This window comes from Mastigoproctus giganteus, chromosome 7 (assembly GCF_048544385.1).
Source record: "Mastigoproctus giganteus isolate SK-2022 chromosome 7, ASM4854438v1, whole genome shotgun sequence".
NCBI lineage: Eukaryota > Metazoa > Arthropoda > Arachnida > Uropygi > Thelyphonidae > Mastigoproctus > Mastigoproctus giganteus.
The window spans coordinates 122,832,375-122,857,163 of NC_143581.1; the positions used below are offsets into that span (position 1 = coordinate 122,832,375).

Below are 24,789 nucleotides of genomic sequence, written 5' to 3' on the forward strand. Positions count from 1 at the left end.
ACACTGTTTTAGAGCTGTACCCTTGAAATGTAAGGAAGTTTGGATCTCGTCATGGTTGTTCATCATAACCTCAAAAGTCATCAGTCATACTGCATGATGGAAGAGATGGGGTTGACTAGAACTTAGCTCTGATGATTAAACATGGGTTCAACCACTTCAACCCTCCAATAAGCAAAGTTGTGGATTGCACCGGTTGATGAGAGTCATCTACCTCTTAGTATTGTCTGATAGAGCTTTCCTCCATGTGGTGTGGGCACCACACCTCAACCCCTGCTTATATTGGTTCACACCTGGGTGGTCACCCACAGTGTACTTGCACATGGGGGTTATACCCAGGATTATTATCAGTCCCACCGTTCCTAAGGTTCAAGCAGAGGATTTGGACGTAGATTTCGGTGAAGACCATCTGGACTTCACCGAAATTGGGTCCACTTGACTTTAGTGTCACCCCAAATATCAGTTCCATCAGCATTTTAGACTCCCAATTTGGAAGCACAGCTTGTCTGGCATTTATGAGAGAATGTCTGCGACAGCCTCAAGGACCATTGTGTAAATGTAAGTATGACAGGTTGGGCTGGATGCATGTAGCGTGTGCATTGTTCTAATAAGGCCCCCAAATTAGCATATAGTGGGTTGGGGGCAACCTAACAGGAAACCCACCCCCACCCTGCCCTGCTGACACCATTTTTCTTATGACTTATGACGGATTCTGACACCAGCTTAAATTGGCCTGTTGTGAGATTACTAACAGAGAAGCACGGTATGTCCAGTGTGACATCCTTCCCCTACATAAGGTGCGTTGGCTCTATGACTTTACTCCCCTACAATCCCTCTGACTTCCCCACCTCACATGCAGAGCCGTCGTGAGATATTTTTGCACCTTAGGGAAATCAAGCATTCGCCTAGGGCATATGCTTGATTTTCCCATAAAATTTTATAATCCATAAAATTAAATAATCCACAAAAATTACCTGTAAAATTAAATAATCCACAAAAATTACCTGTAAAATTAAATTATCTGCACGACTGCGAAGCACCCTTATCCAAATGGTACTCTAGGCATTTGACTGGATGCCTACCACACCACAACAGCACTGCTCACATGCCAACCTTTTCACAGGCTGCTATATGGAAAGCAAGGTGTATCAGAGAGCCTTTCCTAACCACACAGTATCATAGTGCCTTTCCTAGCTCTGTAGACTTAAAAATTTTGAATGTCTTATAATGGAAGCAAAATCCTCCCATTATAAGACATTCTGAATTGCTGGCCCCCCTCTATTTCTCTGTATAGCTGTTATCCTCATCACAGTCATTTGGCCTATAACATATTCTACTCTCATTTTTGTTTCCCCAACTGCTTATTTAACCAAAAGAATGACCACACCTCCCCTCCTGTTTTGTCTGTCCTTTTTGTACACTTTGAACTCACCACATTCAAATCATCATCATCCCTTATGTCTGAGTGGCACCTTGTATCCTATATCATTGTAATGTACCTTATATCAAATGTCTATATTTCATGACTTAACCAGTGCACCAAATTAAAATTAAAAACAAATTACACTTTGTTTACTATATGCCTATCATTAGTGTATAAACAAGTATATGTTTGCCATTTTTGATCTTAGTATTGTTATTATTATAATTAGCCATATGTGCAAGGAAGCCCCAGGCTTTTGCTGCACCAGCCAAAAAACATTTCTGAGTTACCCTAAGAGAGAGAGAGAGAGTGAGAAAGTAGAAGAGAACCACCAAGAAAGAGAAGAATGATGATATCCAACTCAGGACCCTGGGTATACCAAGCCCATACTCACCAGATGTGAGCCCCTGGGGTTGTAATACTGACATGCAACAATGCAAATGCACCCATGTAATTTTTTGTCCCATGAGCATCCCCCAGCATTTTGCATTCCACACTGTTGGATACTCCAATAGCTGTGGTCTTCTGTTGAGACATTCAGTAGATGCAATGCATTGCTGGGGCAAGAATCATTTTCACTTCTGCATGCTGCTTCTGGTAATCTGTTGATCTCTGTATCCACCTCTCCCCGTGCTAGTATTTTTTTGGTCCACCTAACACTGCCTTGATAGCATCAGCAGATATTCTTGATCCCCTTCTGTTTAAGTGTATCCCGTTCTTTTTAAAACAGTGTCTGCAGGGCAGAATTTATTGACAAGGCTCTCATCGTGTACTCCTCTCTATTGTGTGTGTGGGGGGGGGGGGAATTTCTGAAACTTTCAAATATAATCCTAGCTCATGACTTTTTCTCGTCATTGATCTGTACCTCTTAAGTAAATCCTCAGATTTATTCTTGAATCATTAGTACCATCATTAACTTTTGCCCCTGGCAGATATACCCTTGTCCTATTCCACCTATCCTTTTTACACAATGTTTCCAATTTGTCTGATAATTAATCACCAATAATTTCTACTTCCTCTTGCATCAGACATCTCTGTTAATGAAGTATTGTTGATTCCTGAGTGTGGAATCTAGCATTTGAGTTGGGCAGCTGAGTGTTTGATGGGTCCTTCAAGGGCATTAACCCTGTTCCCCAAGTGGTGGGGCTATAGTGGGCTTGCCCATGTTATTTTTTATTTATTTATTTATTTTTTTGTGCTACCTGCACAGGCTCTGTCTCAGTACAAACATAATAAAGAACATTATATTGTTCTCAAGGGACACAAAAATGTTTTGCTAAGGATCAGTTTCAATCAGTCTTTTCCTTCTGTTTTGAAAATTTGCGAGCCCATTGTGTTGAGACGATAATTTATTTTACAAATGCAATTATTGAGTATCCAGAGCCGAAACTATGGTGGGGCAAGCAGGGCCCCATCCCCCAGCATTTTAATGGTGCAATCGACCAGTTATGTATTTTAAAATTTCTCTATTTTTGATTTAATTACAGTCAGTCCTCTGTTGAACTTCTTTATAGCGAATTTTTTTGAACTCCCCCTTACATTTAAAATAGTTTCTGTTGAATAAAGAAAATTGCCATATAACGGGTAGATCACGAGAGACAACTTTGTACACATTGTTCTCACCTCTGGCCTTTAGGTAATTAGAAAGCGTGATTTAAGGGTGAAAGGAATTACCGTTTCACAATGTTAGTGGTGTCTGTAAAATCTGTAAAAACCATATCCAGTCAGAGGATTAAGAAGATTCCTGACACGGATAATAGCCTCTGGTCAACCTGGTTGTGGTTCCCCTTTACTCCGACAAACGGGCATACGTTTTTCAGAGAAGTGAGTGATCCATGCCTTCCAGTAAATTTCTCTGTCTGTGTTTACCTGGTCACAGCAGCTGATTTTCTGTGTGATTCTGACATTTTGCACATTATTCAAAGAAGTAGTGACAGTAGCAACGTAGTGGGGTTGAGGCAACTAAGATATTACATAAACTTTACAAAGATGAAATGTTGGTAGATTTTGAAACTTTGTCGAGGCTTTCACTGTGCAGAAAATGTTCTAAAATATAATGGCATACAGGCCATTATATTTTAGAACAGGGGCTTAGAGGGGAACAGGTATCCTGTGTGTTATCAGACACTCAGCCTAAAACACTGATGGATCCAATATCTCTCTATTACAGGAAGATTTAGGAGAAGTCCGGTTGGCCTGCCTCCCTAAAATCCACTCATGCACACCTTCTCGATGGTAAGCCCTGTTACGTCACTTAGGTGGCAACGAACGTGTAGAGTGGTTCTCTTCAAGACGCCTGGTCAGCGTGAAGAGGAAAAGACCAAACCCTCCAGCAATGAGAGCACAACAATACAAATGGCCCTCAGTCCCCAGCAGCTTTCACTCTCCCTCTTACGGCAGCGAGAGGATCGGAGTGGAAGAAGAGGGTGCTAAGAATCTCTGGGTACGACCAGGCTGCCATACACGGAAATTGAACTTGGCCTGTTATAACGTACGATCACTCATCGGTGAAGACAGGATATTAGAGCTGGAAAAGGAATTAGAAAATGTGAATTGGAATATCATTGGTTTGGCTGAAACAAGAAGAAGAAATGAATTACTTATAAGTTTATCAAGTGGAAATCTGCCGTACACCAATGGAAACAGTGAAAGGAGTGAAGGTGGAGTTGGGATTCTGGTCCACAAAGATTTTAAAAACAACATTTTGGAATTCAAAAGTACATCACCAAGGGTGTCAAGACTAATACTCAAGATTTCTAAGAGGTACAAGCTAAAGATTATAATGATTTATGCACCAACATCGAGCCATGATGATGAAGATGTTGAAGAAATGTACACTGAAATTGAGAGTCTTCTAGATGAGCAGAAAACCCACTACACTATTATTATGGGGGACTTCAATGCTAAGGTTGGAAAAAGGCAAAACAGCGCAGAAAGAGGAACTATAGGAAATTTTGGAATTGGTGAAAGAAATAAAAGAGGTGAAAGACTTGTGGAATTTGCAGAATCTCAAGGAATGTCAGTAATGAACACTTTTTTCAAGAAAAGGGTGAACAGAAAGTGGACATGGAAGAGTCCAAATGGATTAACAACTAATGAAATTGACTTCATCCTCACTAACAGAAGATATATTGTGAATGATGTTACCGTCCTGAATAAGGTAAATGTTGGAAGTGATCACAGAATGGTAAGATGTACACTTGATATAGATGTGGGAAAGGAAAGGAAAAAACTGACTCGAGTAAATAATACAAAGGTCTTTGAAATAACAGAGGAGGAGAAAAAGCAGTATGTACTGGAACTTAAGAACAAGTTTGAGCTTCTGCAGACTGCTCAGGACCAAGATATCGACGAGGAATATTACAACTTTCTGAAAGTGATAAAGCCCAAGAAACCTTTAGGGAAACAGAAATCCAAAGAAGAAAAAATTAGTCAAGAAACACTTGTCATGATGAACCAAAGACGACAAATGAAGAGCAAGAAAAACACTGACAGGGAGAAAATTGAGTATACTGAGTTATGCAAAGCCATTAGAAAGAGACTCAGAGAGGACATAAGAAGATTTAACACAAGAAAAGTAGAACAAGCATTAAGGGAAAACAAAGGATTTAAATCAGCAGCCATGAGCAGTAATACAGAAAGACAAATGATACTGAAACTGAAGAATAGTAATGGTGTACTTATAAACAGCAGAGAAGGCATAATTCAAATAGCAGAAGACTACTGTAGAGAATTATACAAGGAGCGAGGGAATGATACCAGCAGTGGGGAAGATGAATTGCAAAGTAGCAACACATAGGACATACCCGATATTCTTCCCGATGAGGTAGAACATGCATTGAAGAAAATGATGAATCGGAAAGCCCCAGGGGAAGATGAAGTTACTGTAGAGTTGTTAAGATTGGGAGGAAGAGACATAACACAAAAACTGGCAAGGCTCTTCACAAAGTGCATTAGAAAAGGTGTGATGCCTAAGCAGTGGAATAATGCAATCATAGTTTTGCTGCATAAGAAAGGAGATAAATCAGAAATTGGAAATTATAGACCAATTAGCTTGTTATCCCATATCTACAAGTTGTTCACAAGGGTCATTACTAACAGATTAGAAAGAATACTTGATGAGAATCAACCGAAAGAGCAAGCTGGCTTTAGGACAGGATTCTCAACTATGGATCACCTTCACGTAATATCACAGCTAATGGAGAAAGCAAATGAATATAAAACACCATTATGCCTGGCATTTGTGGATTATGAAAAGGCATTTGACTCCATACAGCACAAGGCAATGTTTCGGGCACTGGAAAGACAAGGCATAGATACTCCATATATTATGATTTTGAAGAAAATATATGAGAGTGCTACATCCTTTATTAGACTAGACAAAGACAGTAGCAAATTTAAAATCGAGAAAGGAGTTCGACAAGGAGACACAATATCTCCCAAGCTGTTTACTGCTGCCCTTGAGGAAGCTTTCAGAAGATTAGACTGGTCGCAGAAAGGAGTCAATGTGAACGGAGAGTACCTAAACCATTTACGATTTGCAGATGACATTGTAGTCATAAGCCACGATCCCAAAGAATTAGAGGAAAATCTTAATCAGTTATGCACAGTTAGTAAGGATTTTGGACTAAAGATGAATATGGCTAAAACAAAAGTAATGATGAACAAGTATTCCACAGAAAGGGACATAATGATTGAAGGAGCAGTAATTGAGAAGGTGGAGTCATATACTTATCTGGGGCAAGTTATTAGCTGTAATAATGATAAATGGCTAGAAGTGAAGAGAAGAATAAATTTTGGATGGATAGCATTCAGGAAATATAGTCACATACTGAAGAGCAATATCCCAGTTTGTCTGAAACGTAAAATAATGAACCAATGTATACTCCCCACCATGACTTATGGAAGTGAAACTTGGGCACTCACCAAAAGAATGGAAGAGAAGCTAAGAACTACACAGCGAAGAATGGAACGAATTATATTGGGAATCAGACTGTTAGATAAGAAGAGAAACACATGGATTAGGCAGCAAACTCAAGTAAAGGACATTCTTATCAAAACTAAAGAACTAAAATGGTCTTGGGCAGGATACATAGCTCGAAGACATGATGGCAGATGGACTAAGAAAATAACAGAATGGTACCCAAGAGGAGCTAGAAGAAAACCTGGAAGACAAAGGCGGAGATGGATAGATGAAATTCATGAGTTTTTGAGTAGTAAATGGATGGCCAGTGCTCAAAACAGAAGGAACTGGAAAGTTGCTGGAGAGGCCTTCATCCTGCAGTGGATTGAAAATGGCTGATGATGATGATGATGATGAGGCCATTATATTTTAGAATATTTTAGAATAATTAAAAAAAAAAAAAAAAAAAACTGTATGCATTATTTCACCAATCTCCAAAAAACTAGTGCGAAATTAGGATGATTGCTAAAGAACTGATGTGGAAACTATAAAGATCGGTCATTCCTCCAACCCGCTATTTCCGTCTGCCAATAGCGGGTTAGAGGAGTTACCTGCTTTGTGCAAACATTTTGAATCATAAGTTAAATATTCGGGATTATTAAACTGACTTTTAATCTAGAATTTCTTAACAATTTAGCACTAATGATCAACATCCTGCAGGAGCTCTCTTTTACCTTTACAGAATCACTATGGTAAAAGCAGATAAATTAATTATTCGAACTATCAATGCTATTTCTAATTTGAAAAATTCTGAAGGAAATTATGAAACTAAAATTGAGAGCATATTTAAGTGGAAAGAATTTGAAGGAGTCAAAATCGAAAGTAAGAACACATTTAAAAAATTACTTCATGACAAGTTATTAAATGCATTGTTTTATCCTTACAGTTATTAATGCAACAGAGAGTGATTTTAAATTAAATAAAGAAAATAATAATATCATTGAAAGAAATTTTAAATATATGCTACTGGAAATCGTGGAATATGAAAGAACTTTCATCTCGGTGGCAAGACGGTGAAAACCAAATAAGAAATTAAAGTTTTCTGAAAATATATGAAATAAATATTAATGATTTTAGAGATTTGTCAAAGACAGTTTATCTTTAAAATCGAGTGAAATTCCCTTTTTAATTAAGAATGCCAGAAATATCATTGAAACCATTGTGATTAGCAGTGCTGAAGCTGAAGAGGTTATCAATCACTTTAATGAATAATATTGTATAAATGAATGAATAATGTTGATGGAAAACCATTGCTTCAATTTGATCCAGATCTTTACATCAAATCCTTCCTCTGTAATCATCGCTCAGCTATTGAGTAAAGCAGAAGATCGACAACAAATATTAATAAAGTAAATTGCATATGGCAATTTTTAGAATAAATTTTTCTTGAATATTTGTGTAATGATTTTTTTTTTTCATGTAATCTGTGATTTTTGTACCTTTTCTAGAATATTTTGTGATATGGGAAATATTTCATCTTATTTTTTATCCACAATATTAAAATTTTATCATAAAAAAATGTATCCATTATATTTCCCTAGTTGTAAAATAAAGTATAAAAAAGTAGTTTGTCTGCCGAACATGCACAGTAGATGGTTTTCTGTGAAACATTCTTCGCGTTTCTTTTAGATATTTTGATTTGTATATATTGATTACGAAATAAAAAAGTATTGTAAATATTTTATTGATCATTCACAAATTTCCACAATTTATGGAAGACAAGATACAATGGATTTATGATAACTATAGTAAGAGATGTATACTTGCGATTGCAACGTATCTAAATGTCTCTGAAAACAGCGTCAATTGAGGTACCCAATCTTTTAGTTGAAACGACATACACAGCTGTTATGCAAACAGCTGCATATGCGAAAATGTGAGACGAAAAAAGAAATTGTTGACAAATCTTTGTATTGTTGCAGTCATATAAAAATATGACTGCAACAATAAATTATGATGTGATTACAAAGGAACTGGATGCAAAAAATAATTTTGATATCATATATTTGGATTTCAGGAAAGCTTTTGACACTGTTGCGCAAGGAAGACTATTGTATAAATTAGAGCAGAATGGTATTAAGGGTAAGTTGCTACAATGGATAAAAGGATGGTTGAGTGGGAGAAGACAGAGGGTGGTAATTAATGGGTGCTGCTCTTTGTGGACTAATGTTATTAGTGAAGTCCCACAGGGTTCGGTGTTGGGTCCTCTGTTGTTTTGTATATTTATCAGTGATATTGATGAAGGTATATCAGGCTTAGTGTTGAAGTTTGCAGATGATACAAAGATTGGCAGGGTTGTTAAAGACAGTAATTGCAGTATGCTACTGCAACAGGATCTAGATAATTTGGGCAGATGGGCTAAGAAGTGGCAACTGAAGTTTAACCTTGACAAATGCAAAGTACTGCATATGGGTAGAAGTAACCCCAGAGAAACATACCAACTGTGTACTACTACACTTAAGGTGGTAGAAAATGAAAAAGACCTGGGAGTAATTGTGCAGTCAGATATGAAGTTTTCTGAGCAATGCAGACAGGCTGCCAGGGCAGGTCATGAGGTTTTGTCAATGATATATAGGAATTTTGCTAGCAGGGAAAAGGAGGTGATTGTTCCTCTGTATAAGGCAACGGTCAGGCCACGCCTTGAGTATTGCATACAGGTCTGGAGGCCTCATTTTAGGAAGGATGTAGATTTGCTTGAGCGTGTACAGAGAAGGGCAACAAGATTGGTGAGGGGAATGAAGAGATCCTCTTACCAAGAGAGGCTTAAGTTTTGCAAATTGCAGTGGCTGGAGACTAGGCCCCTGTGCGGTGATCTGATTGAGGTGTATAAGGCCTTGAATGGGTTGAGCATGCTGAATTCTGATGGGATCCTTCCACTTGTTCAGATTACGAACCTAAGGGGGCATTAATTCAAATTAAGAAAAGACATGTAGAATAGATGTGCAGAAACTTGCCTTTAGCCAGCGGGTGGTTAATTGCTGGAACAAACTTCCATCTGTCGTTGTGGAAGTTGATAGGTTAAATAAATTTAAGGAGGAACTGGACAGGCATTTGGAGGGAATGGTGTGATTTTTTTTTTTTTTTTTTTGGCTGATGCTGCATAAGCTCATTCACTTGCTTTCTTGCATCACATGCCACTACTACTACTACTAATACTTGCAATCATACTTACTGCAGTAGTAACTGCAGGAAGTATGATTGTGATGTCATACTGTTAAAAAAATTCTAAAATGTTAGAACTCGAGATATCGTAGTGGTCACGAAAAATGCTTCACTCATTCTAATCATACTACTAGTGAGTGCTCCGCACAGACTAGTGGTGTGAGCATGGGAAGTGCCTCTGTCAGACTCCACTGATGATGTCACTTCATGACCGATCAGATTTACTCGGTAGGTCTCCCCCCCCAAAAAGGATGTTTCACATCAAAAAGTTGGCAAAAGTGCGAGCCCATTGTTAAAATATTCACAGCTCACCACTGTATAAGCCTATCAGAATTCGTACTTAATCCCCTCACTCTCTTTACAAGGAACATGCACTATTTTTTGTAAATGGGCAACAAGTAATACACAATATGAATGTTCTTGCATCATTCTGCCAATTTTAGTACCATTAATTATTTACAAGTTTTGCAGAAATAAAAACAATCTAAAAATTGTTTTGGATTTTTATTAAGGGAGAAAAAAATAAAATGTTTTGTTCCTTGATAAATATTGTAAAATTAATAAAATTATTACTTATTATATATATATATATATATATATTTTTTTTTTTTTTTTTCTTATTTTTCTTTTCCATAAAGGTTGGCATTACCTTCAAAGCTTAAATTTGGAGAGGATGATTACTTGTCGTTTAAATCCTCTTAAAGCCTGTCTCTCAACTGTGGTGAATATTTTTGCAAGTATAGCTAGAAATTATCAGCTTGCCTACTGCTATACTATAATTGAAAAAAATAACAGAAGTTTACAAAATGCTGTCATCCATTCATCAAGCGGAATGAAACCTTCGGTTAGAAGTGCTGCTCTGGAAACGTTTTTTCCTTTTGATCCTTATATTTTACTAAAGTAGGTATAGCTTTCATTTTTAAAATATTTTTAACGTTGGAGAATTTTCAAAAGCATTTTATTAGAAAAGTTTCACTGCTTAGAGAAAAGAGTTAATGTCCTAGAATGAATAAAATTTGGGGGGGTTACTTATTAGGCACTCATTCTAATTCAGTGCTGAAGCCTTCTCTGTGCATCTGGCAGGCAGAGGACACCAGGGGCAAAAAGTGGGCATCCCACAAGTTGTAATTCTGATTGATTCATTTATTATTAGAACCTGGAATATAGCCTCCCCCAGCAGACCAGGATCTGTTTGCTGAGGTGGCGCTAAGGTCAATAATAATAATAATATTATTATTATTATTATTAGCAATATGGTACAAGGAAGCCTGAGGCTTATGCTGCACCAGCAAAAAAAAAAAAAAAAAAAAAAATTCCCGAGTTTCCCCGTGTGTGTGTGTGTGTGTGTGTGTGTGTGTGTGTGTGTGTGTGTGTGTGTGTGTGTGTGTGTGTGTGTGTGTGTGTGTGTGAGAGAGAGAGAGAGAGAGAGAGAGAGGGCATCACCAAAAAAGAGAAGAATGATGATATCCAGCTCAGGACCCTGGGTTTGCCAAGCCCATAGTCACCAGATGTGAGCCCCCGGGGTTCATAGAACAAGCTAGGGTTTTAATTGTGATAAATAAGTAGCTCGAATAGCGAAGGTTTTAATCACTTGTTGGGCATAAATCATTTTTGTGTTTAACTAAGGAATTTTTACTTTTAACAAGGATATAACTAATTTAACATTGCGATTGTTGCACTATAGCATAATGTATATCTCAAATTTGATGGTATGGGGCGTAATGTAAAACTAGATAGCGTAATATGTAGCACTGCATTTAGCAATCTATTAGCTTAGTGTAGTATTGTTAATCGATTAAATTACATTTAAATGGAAATCATGCCCTAGACTAGAGCAGCAAAGCAATGGGCACAAAATGGCTGGAGTGCTATGGCTGTGGGAAGAACTGAAGGGGGTGAATCTCCAATGAATCATAGCCTTAAAAAAATGACCATCTTGTGAAATAGTAGTAGTAGTAGTAGTAGTAGTGGCATGTGATGCAAGAAAGCAAGTGTATGAGCTTATGCAGCATCAGCAAAAAAAAATCACACCATTCCCTCCAAATGCCTGTCCAGTTCCTCCTTAAATTTATTCAACCTATCAACTTCCACAACAACAGATGGAAGTTTGTTCCAGCAATTAACCACCCGCTGGCTAAAGGCAAATTTCCACACATCTATTCTACGTCTGTCTTTTCTTAATTTGAATTTATGCCTCCTTAGGTTCATAATCGGAACAAGTGGAAGGATCCCATCATAATTCAGCGTGCTCAACCCATTCAAGACCTTATATACCTCAATCAGAACTTTAGCCTCTCTTGGTAAGAGGATCCCTTCATTCCCCTCACCAATCTTATTGCCCTTCTCTGTACACGCTCAAGCAAATCGACATCCTTCCTAAAATGAGGCCTCCAGACCTGTACGCAGTACTCATGGCATGGCCTGACCATTGCCTTATACAGAGGGACAATCACAATGTTTGCAGACCTTTCTGGAACAGAACATGATCCAACCCAGGGGATGGAGGATGGAGCATCTACCCATCAACTCAGCATTCTGTTAGATATTTATGAGAGTTTCAAGAGCGGGTTAAATGCCCTTGAAGTAATTAAGATGGGGTGGGCCCATAAAGCTCTCAGCTTCCCAACTTAGCGCTAGAGCTCACTCTTGTGCATCAGACAACATAGTAGCAATCTTCAAAGCAGAATGCATTGGTCCCACAGCAGCTAGTTATTGTCAGGGAAATGGGAAATATGTTGTGCAAGAAGGATAGGTGGAATAGGACCAGGTTATGTCTGCCAGGGGCAAAAGTAGATATCGTCTTTTAAGGGCACAAAAGGTGATATTGTTGTTGGCATCAATGATATTAAGAGTAAGAGATCTGAGGACTTACTTAACAAATACAGGGCAATGTTGGGAAAAAGTCACGAGATAGGATTGAATTTGAAACTGTCTGCAATTCTGCCTAGACACGATAGGAAGAAATGTGGTTTTTTTTGTGGATTTTTTTAATGAAAACCCCAAACACAACAGGTATTAGAACCTATAGCACATTTTTTTTTTTTTTTTTTTTTTTTTTTAAATGAAAACCCCAAACACGACAGGTATTAGAACCTATAGCACTTTTTTTTTTTTTTTCATGAAAACTCCAAACACGAAAGGTATCAAAACCTATAGTACTTAGTACCGTGCATGGGTTGAAGGAGAAGTATGGGGGGAGGGGGATGCCGGAAACTTTGCTCTAGAGACTAAACATGGGTTTCACCACTTCAAGCCTCCAGTAAGCAAAGTGGTGGTATTTCACTGGTTGATGAGAAAGTCATCTACAACCTACAAATAATACCATGCATGGAATGAAGGTTGAGAAGATGACAGAAGATATTTGTTGACATTAGACTTGAACTTCTGTAGATTGTAATTTTCAGGAAATACATAAGAAGGAACATTGTTCCAGAAAATGAAAGTTTAATGAATAAGTGAGAAAGAAGAAAAGTTGGTTCTGTTTGAAATTGGACAGTAAAAGGATGTTGACTGGTTGTGACACATGTTCGGACCGGATTGAAAGAGAGAGAGCAGGAATTATACAAGCCAATTCAGAATAACAGTGCCCATGGAAGAATCTATAGAAAAGGCATGCAGCAGAAACAGAACATCTATGAGAAACAGAGCAGAGAGAGATGCTGTTAGAGATGAGTCATTAATTAACCTAACTGCCCTCTTTTGAACGGAATCTAGAAGCCTGAGAGAGGTTTTGGGGGAACTGCCACAGATGTGGGAACAAATATTCCATGGTAGGGCAGATTTGCAATTTGTACAGAATGAACAGCTGCTTGGAAGAAAAGTAACACCGAGAGCAAAAGAAAAAACCCAGTTTTTTCAGATACAGAGGAAGCAATATTTTAATGTGCTTATTCCAAGAGACATTAGAAGTCAGGGTAATACCCAATAGAGATATATGATCTTGCCTACAGATTGGAGTGTCATCAAAGATAAGCATAGGAGCCAAAGAATCCTTTTTGTTAGTTATGTTTGCTGGGGCAAAGATAACTAAATTATCTTTGCTCCACTATAGAACTACCTGGAGATTAGCATTTAAGGAATTAGTAGTGAATATTCAAGAATTTCAAGCTGTTTGAGCAGGACAAGGTTTCTTCAACGGTAAGGTGGAATGCAATGCGCTATCATCAGCAAAACTATGGATAGGCTTTCTGGTCGATGGAAGAAGGTCATTAATATACAAGAGGAAAATAAAGAGTGGGAAAAAGAACTGAACCTTGGAGAACAACAGCATTAATGGAGAAGTTAGAAGACAGAGAGCTATCTACCATCACCTGCAGTGAGCAGTCAGAGAGAAAATTGGATACTCAATTACAAAAAACAGTTGGCAAACCATAAGATAGAAACTTATTTAGAAGACCTTTATGTGAAACAAGAGCAACTGCTTGAATTTCACCTGGCTTTTCCATTGAAGTTGTCCACAGACTAACATAAGCCAGAATATCACTAGTGGATCAATACTGATGGAATCCATACTGGTGAATTGATCGGATGGAAGGTTTCTAGATAGTTGAAGATTTGTCGGTTAATTGATTTCTCCATTACTTTAGAAAGAGTAGAATATCACTAGTGGAAGAAGGATTTGTGACTTTTGAGTAGAAGGATTTGTGACTCTTTTTAGGAACTGGCTGGATATGAGCAAATTTCTAAGCAGAAGGAAAAACACCTTTGGAATAAGAAAGGAGTAAGTTCAGGAGCACTGGTTCTGAGAACAAGTGGAAAAATACCATCAGGATCTGCAGCTTTTTTAGTATCAAGATTCGTCAAAATCCTTCTGACATCCTTTTGATGGAAGATCACAGGAGGCTTTGAATGGCATGTACTAAGAATGGTGGGATGTGGTTTACCAAGGTCATTAATACACAAGTTGGAAATAAAATAGGATGCTAGCAGGTTAGCTTTATCCTCAGCTGAAGTGGCAATAGAACTATCTGGTTTTGACAGGTGGGAACAGAGATGGGCAAAAATTGTGACCAGCTTTGCCAAGACATCAGAATGCTCGGCTACCATTCGGACAACAAGCAAGTTTTCTATTCTTAACCTGTTTGAAATCTAGTTTAGACTGATTAATAACTGGTTTACAATTATTACGAGCTTTGGTGTAAGCAAAAAATGAACCTGGATATTGGATATGAGCCAATTCTGATTTGCGAAATTCTTTGTTTGAATAGCCTTAGCACATTTATTGGAAAACAAAGGTTTTACAATAAATGTGCTAAGGTTTAGATAAGTGATGAGATTTTAAGGTGGAGTGTGGAATAAAGGATTCCATCCCTTCAAGGATAATTTTACTGACACGATCTGAGTTAACGTTGACATCAGAATTTTTGAAACAGTAATCCAACCAAGAAAAAGAAAAGAAATCTCGAAGATCATCCCATTTTGCATTCTTGTAATGCCAAACAACATGAGGTTGGGAATGGCCATGAGAGATTGGCTCCATTGGAGAAGATACCATCACCAAGTACTGGTCTGAGGTGCCTATAGTCCCACTCACCTCGACTGTGTACTTAGAAGAGTTGTTTGTGAGAAAAAGATCAAGCGTGTTCAGGACTGTACTTACACTTCTGGGGTCCAAAGCACTAAGCTCCAGGCGCCTCCGTAGCCAGGTGGGAAGGAGCAGCAGTGCGTAGCACACGCTTCTTGATTAGACCGAGGTTCAAGCCCGTCACCACCAAATACGGAGGATGCGGATAGGTCAGGAAATGACCATCGCATATCCCGGAGCAATATGGCCTTAATTGCTAATGCTCCTAAAAATCAAATAACAACATAACAGCACTAAGCTCCTGCAGGGCCCCCTTTAAAGATACCAGAGGCCAAAAAGAAACTTGCATATATAAATATAATCAGAAACAAAACAATTATTTTTACCGATCTGTTTAAACAAACATTGGAATACTGCAAAATATAAAGAGCCATACTGAACTTGTTTTTGAATTTGATCTTCTTTTTCCCATTGCCTCTTTCGTTTAGATGCTCCAGAATCATATTTTCGCTGCATTATTAACTACTAAATTAAACAAAATTTCACAATTTTCGGATCTCAGCTTATATGGATTCTAAAATCCATAGATTTTATGGGTGGTTCAATTAAAATGGTTTCTGTAGAATGAATAAAATTTCCATATAATGAATTGGATATGCATTGTTCACATCTGTGGTCCTTTAGGCAATAGAGCTGCTGCTGTAGAATGCACTTATTAAGAACTAAAGGGACATTCCACAATTTAGTGGAGTCTTGATTGATTGATTTGGTAGTTGTTGGCGCATCGGCTTCTGTGGCCATATTGCACCTCCCAAGGTTTTTGCACTACTTTGATCCAAGCCCGAGGCGGGAATCGAACCCGCGACCTTTAGGTTGCCGGGCAGGTACTTTACCCACTCGGCTAGCCCGGTCGGCATTAGTGGAGTCTCTAACACACTTAGAACCAACTCCCACATACTGTACTGAGATGTCGTGCTACTCATCTGCTTTCCTGTGTTCATAGCCAGTGAAAAAAGCATATTCCCAACGTTGATAATATGTAATGGTCAACCTGTGTTCTTCTGTTACACCCTATTAGAGAATTAGGAGAGAGTGGTTTTCCTTTATTCTCGAAATTAATCTGTTCTTTCACAGAATGAGTCATCCACACTTTCAGTAATTTTCACCTGTCTCTGTTTACATGGTAGGTACAAGTGAGCCCTAGTTTACATCACGACATCAAAGAAAGAAATTGCTTTAAAAATTTGAGATTACAAAGTCCATGTGAGGCCCCCCCTCTATGGTGACGCCCAAGGCTAGCTCCTCGTACACCTGTTCATAAGTACCGCACAACCCTAACCACACAGCCAACATGCTCTGAGCATGTTGGCTGTGTGGTTAGGGTCAGCATCATCTAGACAAGACTTCAGTTATAGCTCAGACACAGCATGGTTTTGTTAAGGGGACGTCTTGCCTGACCAATTTGATTGGATACTATGATGCAGACACAAAAGAACTGGATGCAGGGAATAACTTTGATATTATATACTTGGATCTTAGAAAGGCTTTTGATATTGTTGCACATGGAAGACTGCTGCACAAATTGGAGCAGTGTGGCATTGGAGCAAATTGCTGGTATGAATAAAGGGGTGGTTGAGGGGGAAAAGACAGAGAATGGTAATCAATGGACACTGCTCATCGTGGACTAATGTTATTAGTGGAGTCCCTCAGGGTTCAGTGTTGGGTCCATTATTGTTTTCTGTATTTATAAATAATATTGATGATAGTATATCAAGCTTAATGTCCAAGTTTGCAGACGATACAAAGGTTGGCAGGGTTGTTAACGACACTACTGACGCTATGCTGCTGCAACAGGATCTGGAAAGATTGAGCAGATGGGCTAAGAGGTGGCAAATGAAGTTTAACATTGACAAATGTAAAGTACTACATATGGGAAACAGCAACCCCAGAGCAACGTATCAACTCTGTGGTACTATACTGACAGTGGTAGAGAATGAGAAGGACCTGGGCGTAATTGTGCAGGCAGATATGAAGTTCTCTGAGCAGTGCAGACAGGCTGCAAGAGTAGCTCATGGTGTCTTATCAATGATATACAGGAATTTTTCTAGCGGGGATAAGGAGGTGATTATTCCCTTGTATAAGGCAATGGTCAGGCCACACCTTGAGTACTGTATACAGGTCTGGGGGCCTCATTTCAAGAAGGATGTAGAGCTGCTGGAACAAGTACAGAGAAGGGCAACGAGATTAGTGAATGGAACAAAGGGTTGCTCTTACGAAGAAAGGCTTAAGTTTTGCAAATTACAGTGTCTGGAGACTAGGCACCGGCGAGGTGATCTGATAGAGGTGTATAAAGCCTTGAATGGTTTGAGCATGCTCAATGCTGATGGGATTTTGCCTCTTGCTCAGAATAATCACCTTGAGAGGGCTTAAATTCAAATTGAGGAAAGACAGATGTAGGATAGATGTGGTGATGGTTGCCTTTAACCAGTGGGCAGTTGGTTGGTGGAACAGACTTCCATCATTTGTTGTGGAAGTTGATAGCCTAAATAAATTTAAGGCTGAGCTGGACAGGTATTTGGAACGAACGGAGGGGTGGGGTTTTTTTTTTTTTTTTTTTTTCTTTGGGTGATGCTGCATAAGCTTGCTTTCTTGCATCATATGCCTCTACTAATGCTAATGTTGGCTGTGTGGTTAGGGTTGTCTGGTATTCTGGTAAGTAAATGAATAATCTGTGCGGGGTCATTAGTAATTGCAAAAGCCTCAGCCTCTTGACCAGCTGAGTCCGTGTGACTAGAAAACAGAAGCCAGCTGGAATTGTGTACATTCAAATCACGAAAGAAAATCATGTCACTTTTAGGAAAGTTGGACTGGAGAAAGTAGAGTTTCAAAAAGAGGAAATCAGAGTTCCAAGTGATTAGTGTAATTGGGAGAACAATAGAGGCAACAGATGAATTTGACAGAGTGTGGTAGAGAGAATTTAAGCCAGAGAAGATCGAAAAGAGGAGATTCCAAATTACTAACTCCCAGAGCCAGAATCAACAGGGTGCCAACCCCAGGCAGCATTTTAAGGGTGCATCCGATCAGTTATGTATTTTAAAATTGCTTCATTTTTGATTTAATTACAGTCGAACCTGTGTTTAACAAATTTCTTTATAGCGAATTTTTTAAATTCCTTTTGGTAATTAGATTTAGAAGTTTCTGTAGAATGAAGAAAATTTCCATATGACGAACAGCTTACAGGAGACTTAAATATGCGTGCTTTGTTTCCACCTCTTGCCTTTAGGCAATTTAAGCAATTAGAAAGTGCAATTTAAGGGTTAAAGGGATTACCGTTCCACAATGTAAGTGGAATGTAAGACGTATACAGCCAACTGTCCCACATACCAAGAAGTCAACTGCTTTCTATAGCCAGTCAAAATATTAAGACCTATTCCCAATACGGATAATAGCTTCTGGTCAACTTGTGTTCTTTGTTTAAAATAAAAATAAAAATTTTCTTAAAAGAAATACTGTATTATCTTTGTACTTATGATTCCAGAAATTTTGTGATAGTGAAAAAATTATAAATTCAGGATTTATAATCACTTAAGGAAAAAAAATATCAGGGAGGAACAGTGTTTTACAAATTTCTAAAATAACAAACTCTGAAGACTATTGAGATTATGCAGTCTCTATAGTCTTTCATTCTTGCACACTCATCACTGCCTTCCTCTTTATTTTCTTAGGTTGGCATGCTCGATACGCTCGACAATGCTGTGCACTTGACTTCTGCAGTGTTGAACACTCAGCTACTGCAGTGTGGCATTCAGTCCCTTTCACTAATCAGAAAATTGATGTGAAAACATCTAAAGCAGCACCTAATGTAATGAAAATGCGGATTGCAGCAATACAAATACTTGTATTGTTGCAATCATGATTGTGTCATTGTACTCTTCAACAAATGGGTAATTAGGCTATCGACTTGGATTTTGCTAGCCTCTTCCAAACATTGATTCGGTAAAGTAATTAGCGGGCGTGAGCAAAACATTTTACATTGTGCATACTAAATATTTCAGACTGAAGTGTGATGCTAATGTCACTAACGTTGATTCAGTAGAATAAGTAACGGCGTGAGCATAAACGTTACATCGTTCATAACTTCGGTTCTAGCTGTTCAATTTTAAAATGATTCTGATTTTTGTCAAAGTTGTTTTCACCAAAAACATCTTACGTGCATACAAGGGTACACACAGGATTTTTTTTTTTTTTACTTTTATGCTCCTCAATCTGTTTTGCAATTGACCATTTGCTGGCCCCTGAATCAAACAGTCATAATTTATTTTGCACATTATTATATCCCATAATTTCATTGTCTTTGTCCTGTACACAGGTTTCTTTTGAAAGAATATTTTTTGGCTGCAAAAGCCTTAATCATGTAAGGTCTTCCTTAGATTAAGATTTGGTAGCAGTTTTTTTTTTTTTTTTTTTTTTTTATGTAGAGAGAGAGAGAGAGAGAGAGCAAGAGAATTTTTGATTATAACAGTTATTGACAATATTACATAGTTCCAAGGAATTATCAAAATATTTGAAATGGTAACATTTTTAATTCTTATATTGTATAAGGTGTTATGCTAATATTTGTAGCATAAAATCTTATACAAATATGAGAATTAAAAAATTTTAAATGTTAACATTTCAAATTATTTTTAAATATTCATTTTATTTTGATGATTTTTTTTTCTCTCCCTCCTTATACTGTACGCTGCCTGCAACACAGATGATTTGGGTGGTGGCCTTATTTTTTATATATAATAGAATGCAAAAAAAAGCTTAAGAATTTAAACTTAACAAGATACCAAAGAGAAAATAACTGAACATACAAAAATTTGTCTTATGGCAGATAAAAATTAAATTTACAATATATTACAGAAATTAAATTTAAGTTTAAACTTAATAAAAATTAAACAAATTCCAAAAAATTATATTACTGCTTTACATCCAATCATGATAATCCATAAGAATAAAGATGATATTATATTATCATCTTTATTCTTATGGATTATCATTCTTATGGATTATCTTATGGATTTCTTATATTATCCATAAGAAAATTTATGATATTAATCCCTTCCAGAGCCACCATCGTATCGTGAAAATATCGTAATGCGAACCCAATAACCCATTGTTTTTTGGTAATTCATTCCAAGACCTCGGAAGTTGAAATTTTCACTATATAACTAAGCTATTTATCTCTCTAAAAGGTGATTTTTATAATGGAAATTGTACATATTGATTAAAGCACAACACAAAAAAACAGTGTGTACCCTGTATACCTGAAAGATGTTTTATTTTATGTGAAAACATCCTTGGTTTCGGCAAGGTTAAAGGGGTTTAGTATGAAAAGAATCTGAACACGTTTAACATTTTAAAGTATTTATTATTATTATTATTTTTTTTTATTTATTTATTATTTTTTTTTTTTGAGTTTCATGAATATGAGGTTGCAATACATGTTCAATAGGTAATTTACTTGCCTATTGAACATGTATTGCAAACATAAACATAAATATCATAAACATTCCTGGTTTGCAATAGCTAAAATATGATACATAGGCTTCAGACTGTAAAGAGTGTAAATGTCTTTGAAACACAGCATCAATTATAGTTCCATGATTAGTAGTCGATACAGATCTAGAAATATTTAACATTAGTCCAAATTTATTTTCTAAGAAATCAATCAAAGGTTTGGATTGAGTATCTGAAAAATTAACGTTGAAATCTCCACTAAGTATCATTGTTATTCAGCCGCATTTCTTGTGAGAAAATTGTTGTAGCAATGCAGCACCTTCAATCAGGTAAAGAAGTAAAACGAAATGGATGAATGCAATGGTGTGTTCAATCTTTTGGTTAGGTGAAATGTAAATGACTACTGACAATATCGCTTGACGCCGAAGAAGGCATTCAGCTGCACAAATGTCTCCAACAGGTCTAACACTCACGGATTTGCCAACAGTTTGTCGATAAATCACTTCCATGTGAGAAGTAACATGAGTACGATTTTTCTCTTATGATAAACTGCTACACCACCAGATTGTTGATCTTCTCGTTTGAATTGAATGACACAATCACCTGCTTGTGCTGTTACTCATATAAAGTATCTTGCATGGTAAATAGAGAATTACTCAACAACCTGGTCATTTCAGCTTTAAGTGCAAGAGTGGATGTAATATTTCTCAGTCCATGATAAAATTTCTTTCTCCATTTACAGCAATAATGTAAAGATCATTGATATTAGTAACTCAAGATAATGCAACAACATAAACTAGTTGTTTATGACATTTCACGTATTCATAAACTGTGGAATCAAAGTACCTCCCTGAGATTTTTTTTTTTTTTTTTTTTAATGGATGATAACAGTACAAGCAGGTATTAGTGGAAAATGATTTCATTTAGCCAAGATCATTCTGTTGTTATTCAACAAAACACTCATACTTCTTCTTGTGATCGTTATGGCTTCTAAATCGATTTCTCTAGCCATAGCAAACCAACAAGCCTTCGTTCTAGCAGGTCCCTCAAAGTCGATGCTGGTTGTTACAGTATACTCTGTCTAGCCAGTTGAAGAATCAATTGAAAATCCTCAGGTAATTCATTCGGACTCAAATCTTCTGGATCGAAATCTTCAGGAAGTTCTTGAATATAATTTCGTGATGTCGACGGTCCAGCTTCCTGATGGGAAGTCGATGTTAGAAGGTTGATGTTCATCAAAATCTTGAGAAGCAGATTTTATTAAACTGCATTTTTTTTTTTTTTTTTTTTTTTCATTCTCTCTGTTTTTGAACTCAGTTGACATGGGAAGCTTCTTCGGTGGCTTCATACCAAGATGTGCACAGGCTGTATTTATTATGAGCAAAAAGTGGCCCACAAGACATTAGGTGAGTGTTACTAATTTAAAGCCAATGCATTGTATATTCATACACTTGAGGCTTTAGCTGCTTAGCCACTGGTTGGTAAATATTTATTAATTATTCCTAAATTATTGCTGGAAACAGCTGATATAAGATTAATAGAATTGTATTTCATTTATACGAGTGTACACACACACCCTCGTGCACAAACATAAAAGCAGTCTACAATTTACAATAATTTTAGAGATGTCAGACTGCTTACTGTTTGTTATCAGTTAACTTTGATTTTTGTCATTATTATGATTCAAATAAATGGTGTGCTGAGCTGTATGCCTGCATTCTGTAAGTCCTGTTTTTTCAAGCATCTCTGTCTCTCTCTCTCTCTCCCCAGGGCGCAGTATAACCTTAGTTGTTTTTGCGCCAATAAAACCAAAATCAAATCAAATCAACTCTCTCTCCAGTTCCAAGTTCAAAACATATGAATTAAAATGATCTGAGTTTAAATCCTTTTTATGAAAGGAAAAAAAAAAATGGTAAGTTTTTCAGTTACAGTTAAAAGTATTCTGTAACAGATATTCCATTGTAAGTATAGGTCTTCTTAACTTTTCTCTTTTACATTACGGTTACATATCTAAATGTTTTGTTTGTATATTTTAATTTCATTATGTGCTTTAAACAATTTCATTAGTTGATCATAATTATGTTGTTAAATAGAAGTATCCAGTAACTTTTGTGTTATATGCTCATGAAATAGTGCACTGCTTTAGCTTTTAACTGTAAAAAGTGCTTTATGCTAATAAAAAAGCTTTCTGAATATATTCATTCATTTGATTAGCTCAGTTCCTTTTCAGCTCAGGCAAAAAAATAAAGCCACTTTATAGGGCTTATGATGACAGCTCAAAAGCAGAAGTAAGAAGTGATAATGAAGTGAGTATTAAAATTATAAATATAATAAAAGAGTGACAAAGTATGTTGAGAAACCATTTTATTATATGGAGTTCTTTAACTATATATATCCCTATGTTAATTAATAAACTAATACATAAGACAACCTTTGACCTGCATGTTAGCCTCAACCCTTTTTTTTTATTTTTTTTTTAATCACCAATAAGTATTAGCTGGATTTTATAGTGGCTAGAATTTCTGTAGACATCTGTTTACCAAAATTCCTTGGGATTATTCCATTCATTTTCTTAATTTCCATTTTGTTCTAATGTGAAATGATAACTCCCAGATATTTTAATTCTGTAAACTCTTCTATTATTTTTTTATCTATTTCATTCTTTACCCCCTTGTTTCCTTATTTCCATATTTCTTCGATTCTAAGATGCCATCGATTGTAAGACACACCTTAATTTCAGTACCACCAACAGAAAAAAAGCTTTTATTCGAAAAAAAAAATTAAATAAATAAAATAAAATGCTAAAATAAATCTAAAAAATATTTTTATTATAATAGAATTCAATATACTAACAACAGTAGTATTTATCAGTAGGTATGTTATTCATCACTTCCTTCTGAATCTTCTGAGCCGTCGTTATCTTCATTATCCCATAATATATAGTCTTCTGAACCATTGAGAGCATTGGTGATGCAACATTTTTTAAATGAGTGCTTGACTATTCTTTCTGTAATTAGCTTCCAAGCTGTTGATGCCCATTCTGCCAATTTTGATGCCGGCGCTTTCTTAATTTTTCCAGAAGGTGTCAGTGGAAGGTTGTCGGTTAACAGCCAGGATTTGTATTCCTTTCTCAAGTAATCCTTAAATGGTTTGTTGACTGAAACGTCGAGTAACTGCAGTTGGCTAGTCATGCCACCAGGAATCACAACCAAGTCACCACGTTTTTGCATGATTTTATTTTTGACCCATTCAGACAAATGTCCACGAAATGCATCAAGTACTAGCATGCTAGGTGGGTTACGAAGACTTCCAGGACATCTATTCCACACAACATTTAGCCAGTCTTCTGTAAGCTCTGCCGACATCTATACATTTTTTTGTGCATGCAATAACATCTTTGGGGGAAATTTCATTCTTCGGTATGGTTTTTCGATTTAAAATTAAATATGGTGGCAACTTTCGACCATTAACAGTGATGCATAGCATCACAGTGATACGCTGCTTTTCGTAGCCCGTGCTTTTAATCTTGATTTCTTTTGCACCTTTAGCATTGACAGTGTAATTTCGAGGCATATCGAAGAAGACTGGTGTTTCATCAGCATTTCCAATTTGACTAAACTCATAGTTTTTTTTTTTTTTCCTTAATTTCATCACCTGTCACTGAAAGTTAATCAGCTTCTGTTGAAAGTCTGCAGGAATTTTTTGACAGATAGATGTCCAGCTTCTTAATGATAATCTGCTACGACGCACGAGTCTGTCGTACCAGCCGCAACTGCCTTTAAAAATTTTCTCCATTCCGAGGGACTTAGCAATTTCTCCAGCTTTCAATTGCATGGCTTGTCGAGTGATCGGTAATCCTTTTGCGCGTGTCTCTGTTACAAAATGTATCACAGCTTCATCGACTTGTGGAAATCTTCCTTTCACAAAAATATGGAATTGCGATCATTTCTCCAACAACAAACATTTACTTCACTAATGTCAAAATGTCGACCGGCAGCTCTTATTTCCATGTTCTTTTTCATACACAATAATTTTTCGTTTCAATGCTGCTTCGTAGTGTAATCTTTTTGACATTTTAATGTGCAATACAGGATCAAAATGAACAAAATACAGTAACTCCACTTCTTACGTACTTTCAAAGGTACAAACAAAACTTCCTAGTGTTCGCTGAGTGAGCTCCACTATAATGAAATTATAATGGCTTCACATTTTGAA

General features: G+C 36.9%; 1 protein-coding gene across 4 annotated transcripts in view; it reads left to right on the forward strand.

Annotated features, from left to right (window-relative positions):
- The window catches only part of Tif-IA (RNA polymerase I-specific transcription initiation factor RRN3 homolog Tif-IA), a 282,972-nt gene that overhangs the window by 214,697 nt on the left and 43,486 nt on the right, over positions 1-24,789 (forward strand). For all 4 annotated transcript variants that reach the window (XM_090377082.1, XM_090377081.1, XM_090377084.1 and 1 more), the window contains 2 exons: positions 10,184-10,445; positions 22,805-22,880. In XM_090377082.1, the coding sequence (XP_090233208.1) occupies positions 10,184-10,445; positions 22,805-22,880 (338 nt within the window). The remainder of the gene's footprint in view (positions 1-10,183; positions 10,446-22,804; positions 22,881-24,789) is intronic.